The following is a 5,549-nucleotide window of genomic DNA, read 5'->3' as shown; positions in this document are numbered from 1 at the left end:
CGTCAATTCTCTCTCTCCCTCTCTCGCTGAGTGTGTGTGAAACAAAGCGACGGCAAGTTGTGCGCCTTCACACTAGAGTTTACGGTACGTTAAATACAGGTGCGTTGCACATCCATTCAGATGAACTGAAAAACAGCACAGATCGCTTGACGGAGAGCAAAACTCTGAAGTGCTCAGTCAGAGTGTTCGGCGAGTGAAAATATATCTGAGCTAAACTTATACTGCCTCCAACTCTAACTGGCGAGTAAAATCTGAGAATTTATTAGCAAATGGCTAATATTAGACATAATTTAGTCGCCCAGAGTGAAGATTTAGTCGCATATGCGAGTGATTTACTCGCAATGTAGAGGGTTGGGTCTTCTCTCCAAAGGAACAATAACAACAGACCTGAGCAAATCGCAAGTAGTCCAAATGAAGTCTGTGGCGTAAATGCTGCAGGTATAAACCCATCCTTCCCGTTAGGGCGTGGAAGAGACGTGGATCAAGGGTGCATGGAGGTGGGTGTGGACTTGGAGTTGAAAATGCCATACAAAGGAAAAACAAAGGATAATGATCCTACAGACACATTATACTAGCGTAAAATGAAGCTGCTCTCTTTTTGCTGATTTGTTGATGAATGCACCTGTTACATCACCTCACTCAGCTGCTGGTTTCCCCACAGAGTGATTCACCCTCTCTAATTTTTCTTTTCTACTTCTATGTAGAAGTACATACATGGATACTAGCCATATCCAAGAAACTATCCCTTTAGCAACACTGTTTGGACAAAACATTCTCAATGTCGGAATTAATTGTAGCGTACAAACAGTCATCCCTAGTTAAACAGTGCATTATACAATTACTGCATTACTGAAGCACAGCAGTGAGCGACTGGGGCACAGGAAATCCTGCTGTTAGTGACAGCAAGACTGCTTTTACAAAAAGAAAGAGAAAAAAAGTAGGAGGGAGAAGATGAACACAGTATTATCTTGATCTTTTCTCCTCCTTCCTTCCTGAACATGCACACTCAACATCACACAAATAAATAAATAAAACCCCTGCCCCCCAACAAAAATAAACTCTTTAAAGCATGAATGTATGGAAGAAGCAATAACCCCAGCGGAAAATAGGTCAGAGCCTATAGAAGTCATGTGGAATGGGTTTGAGGCAGAGAATTGTGGGTATTTATCCTTGAGTCTTAACTCCACCTTGTCTCAATGTAGCCTTGAAACGCAGACAAGGTCTCTGCATTCTCTGAATAACTGCATGCTAGCTTTGTGGTGTAGTGCCTCACATTTCTCAAACAATGCAAAAGTGACCTGGGATTACATCATTAACTCCTTCAACATAAGTCCATAGGTTTCCACCCATTTCATCATCCGCCATGCATAAATCCAACTGATCAGACAACTAAAAGCACACCTCATCACCATAAGCCAAGCAATTTGAAAACTCATTCATTTTCAAAGCACAAACAAAAAAGTAGATAAATTATTAAAATATTCAAATTAAATATAATATTTATGGTTGGGGTTTTCAAATCAACAGAATTCATGTAACTGGCACTAAATTGATAGAAAAATAAGGGCAAAACTAAATTAAATGTATTAAATATATTAATAAATGCCCAGTGTTTGATAGTGCTTTGAAAGATGTTTGGAGCTGTTTCTTACCTTGATATTGCAAGCTTGCTCCATCAGGCGCCGAGCGTTCTCTGCCGCCCTGTAGCGTTTTGGGAGCTGGACCCGGAAAAATTTCAGCGCACCCTCAAAGTCAGCTTGAAGCAAGTCTTCCTTGGAGGTCTGCATGCAAACAGAACTGGTTTAGTGTCATTTCAGTAAAATTAACCTGATAAACTACCTGAAGAGGAACTTTCCTAGGTGATTATTTTCCTCATTTATGTTTGCATTGGCCTTTTGTGAACCTGACAAAGCCACATAACATTTTACAGATGCTATATTGTTTGAGCATAAATCAGATATTTAAATCCATCTATCAAATGACAACAAGAGTAAGAGTAAGATTTGCACAGTACAACATAATTTCTACCAATACTGAAAGTCTGGCCGATGGCGAAAAGCTAATAATTACTTTCCTTTTATGGCCAAAATAACCAATATTAAACCAAATGTTAATCTGCACTTTGCTAACAAAAAAAAAGAAAGCAAATATACATTAAAAATAAAAAATAATAGATGGTTTGCTGCAATTGAACTTAAGACAATAAAAAATTTTTGTAAAATTTTTTAAAACTAACAAATTTTTTTTTTTTTACATGTATGCTACATGTAAACCTAAGGCATCAAAGCATTTTTAATTAATTAAATATATAATAACATTTATATAATAAAACTAGTTTGTATGCTGCAAGTGCACTTAAGGCATTAAATACATACATACATACAAACAAGCACATTAAAAAAAGAATAGTTTATATGCTGCAAGTTAACTTAAGATATTAAAGCATTGCATGATAAAATGAATGAACAAATAAATAAAACATTAAAAATAAAAAATAGCTTGTATGCTGCAAGTGAATTAGGGCATCAAAGTGAAGTGAAGTGAAGTGACGTGACATGTGGCCAGGTATGGTGACCCATACTCGGAATTAGTGCTCTGCATTTATCCCATCCAAAGTGCACACACACACACACACACTGTGAACACACACCCGGAGCAGCGGGAAGCCATTTTTTTGCTGCGGCGCCCGGGGAGCAGTTGGGGGTTCGGTGCCTTGCTCAAGGGCACCTCAGTCGTGGTATTGAAGGTGGGAGAGAGCGCTGTACATTCACTCCCCCCCACCTACAATCCCTGCCCGTACGAGACTCGAACCCGCAACCTTTGGATTACAAGTCCGACTCCCTAACCATTAGGCCACGACTTCCCCAAAGCATTATTAAACAAACAAACAAACAAATAAAACTATTTTAAAATAAACAGAACCTATGCTGTATGCTGCAAGTGAACGTAAGGCATCAAAAGCATTATCAATAAAATATAATAAATATACAAACAAACAAATTAATTAATAATTGAAAACATTAAAAAAGTTATACTTTGTATGCTGCAAGTGAACTTAAAGTATTAAAGAACTAAATAAATAAATTAGAACATTTAAAAAAATAAAAATAAGTGTTTATATACAACTTAAGGCATCAAAGCATTATTAATAAAATAAATAAATAAAAAATTCTCTTTATATTAAAAAGACATTGTGAAACAAAATTGCCTTCAACAGAATGACAAATAAAAGCCAGCTACACGTTTCCTATATAAACACACAAAACATAAACAGACATGAAGGAGGCCTATTTTTGCAGCAGCTGCCCCTCACCGCCAGCAGTCGGGGCACAAACAGGCGGTGACCCATGCCCAGCAGCCCCATGACTCTATCGGTACAGTCATTGACCAGCCCACCCTTGTCCTCTCCAGTGCCCCCTTCCTCCAGCCTCCGCACGGCAGGTGGTATCTGAGCCCATAGAGGCGGTGAAGACAAGTCTCTCTCTGGGGTCAAAGGTGAAAGAGCCTCTTGGGCTCCTTCAGAATCCCCAGCATCGTCCTCCCATGGAGGCTCTGGGGCTGACTTGGAGTCAGCCACGTTGATGTCCCAAGACGGTGTCCAATCTTGGAAAAGTTAGTCCAGGTGGTTGATTCGGTAGCGCTAAAGCAGCCTCGGCAAATGTGACGGTGTCATTCGATCATGATTTGACAAGCCTGAGTATGTGGCATCAAAAACCGGAGAGCAGATTCACACTTGCATTGATCCATTTTGGGTCTGCAATGTAAACAATATCGGAGACCACGCCTAGTTTAAAAGATGCCAGAACCAAAGCAAACCGAAAGTGGTTTGACATACTTCAACGAGGAAATACGCTTCCATCCTGGTTTATCATTGGCCGGCTCCTCCCGAAATCCCAAATTTGCAATTTGTTGCCTGGCAACAGGCAGGAGGAAAGTCGCGTGGTGCTGTCGAGACAGACAACAGGCAGCACGTCTTCTGTGTTTTGCTCGTCTTCAAAGGGTCTCGGATCAAGGTGGAAACAAGATGAAGTTGAGTTGTCGTCAGGTAGATTCTGCTCTCCGTCAAGGAGTCTGTAGAGTCGGAGTCAAGCTAAGTCCTTGTTCTTGTTCAGTCGAGAGTCTGCCAGCTCCGCCATCCTGTCGAGGTCCAGAAGTATCCAAAAGGTGCCAGAACGTCCAAGTGTGGGATGAAGGAGGTGAGATGCGAGACTGGGTGGAGGCTGTCGTCTTCTCGTCCTCCGGCCTTCGTTACTCCAGCTCCAGTGGCTTCTGTGCTTTGCTTTCAAACAGCAGGGAAAGTCGAAGAGCGCGTGAGAGGAAGACGGGGAGGGAGAGATGCTCACAGAGATGCTGTCGATGCTAGAAAAGGTGGCGGAGTGGCGGAAAGGGAGGAGGAGAGGAAGATAGGAGGGGCATTGCGAGGGAACAGGAGACCGTGGACGAATGGACAGTGGACATGGCCGAGGCTCCAATGCAACTCATGCTAAATGCTAATTGCTGCTGGATGCTCGCTAAGGGAACAGACAGGGGGACATGTGGAGAAACAGAGCGCGAGATGGAGGGGTGTGGAGCGGCAGAGAGAGAGAGAGGAGGAGGAGGGGGTTTGGGAGCCTTCGGGGAGAATGTCGTAATGGTTAGCCAATAGGAGCGAGGCAGTGCAACCCCCTCTAGCTCCTCTCTCGCTCTCTCTATTAATGTACATCTCTTGCTTCCTCACACGCACATTCACATCAACTTCTGTCCACCTGCTTTCACTGGTTTCTTCTGTTTCAATTTAAACATGGTGGGAAAATAGCAGAACACACTAACAATAATATTTCTTTCTTTCACAAGCATTACAATTTAATCAGTGAGGAAAATACAAAAAACTTTGGATTATAACTGGATTATAGTAATAAAAATATAATCAGAATCGCAACTGAGAAAAATGTTACTTACAAAATAACATTCAGATGCATTATGACAAAAATAATTTAATTTACTAAATGAGTTAATATTTCGTTTTTTGGTTATAATTTATATAATTTTTTTTATATAATAATATTTTTTCCCAGAACAGTGTATATACATACTTAAAAAAATAAATACATTTCCACACACATTTCCATCTGGGCACCAGTAATACTTTATAAATGAAGAAAAAGAAGAAAAAAACCTCAAAGAGTCTAAATAGTCATCAAACATGATATTGGGTCCTCAGAGCCAAAGGCCAGTGGCTTCTGAGAATTTTTCTATTAAAAAAAATCATCAGTTGAGCCCAATTAGATACGAATATTAGAAGATAATATCAGATGTTTTATCAAGCTAGTATTTTTTTTACGTTTAGATACTTTTGTAAGGCAGGAGGCTATGCGACAGAAAAAATACTGTATTGGGGTTCAGAGTTCTCCTCCAACCACTTATTTTTATATTTGTTTATATATTAAATATATTTATATATGACAAATTATATGAATATAAATATATACATGTAAATATTTTCTAAATATATGCAGTATGTGTGTGCATTTATATATACATAATAAATATACACAATACACACACATATA

At 39.7% G+C, this 5,549-nt stretch overlaps 1 protein-coding gene across 1 annotated transcript in view; it reads right to left on the bottom strand.

The window, feature by feature from the left end:
• LOC107715121 (rab GTPase-activating protein 1-like) overlaps positions 1–5,549 on the bottom strand; it is a 100,296-nt gene that overhangs the window by 10,935 nt on the left and 83,812 nt on the right. The window contains 1 exon segment of the mRNA XM_016521189.1: positions 1,653–1,781. Coding sequence (XP_016376675.1) covers positions 1,653–1,781 — 129 coding nt within the window.

Source organism: Sinocyclocheilus rhinocerous, unplaced genomic scaffold (genome assembly GCF_001515625.1).
Source record: "Sinocyclocheilus rhinocerous isolate Xijiao unplaced genomic scaffold, SAMN03320098_v1.1 scaffold509, whole genome shotgun sequence".
NCBI classification, from domain to species: domain Eukaryota; kingdom Metazoa; phylum Chordata; class Actinopteri; order Cypriniformes; family Cyprinidae; genus Sinocyclocheilus; species Sinocyclocheilus rhinocerous.
Note: the sequence above shows the minus strand (reverse complement) of the source record. Positions and strands in the feature narration are given on the sequence as shown.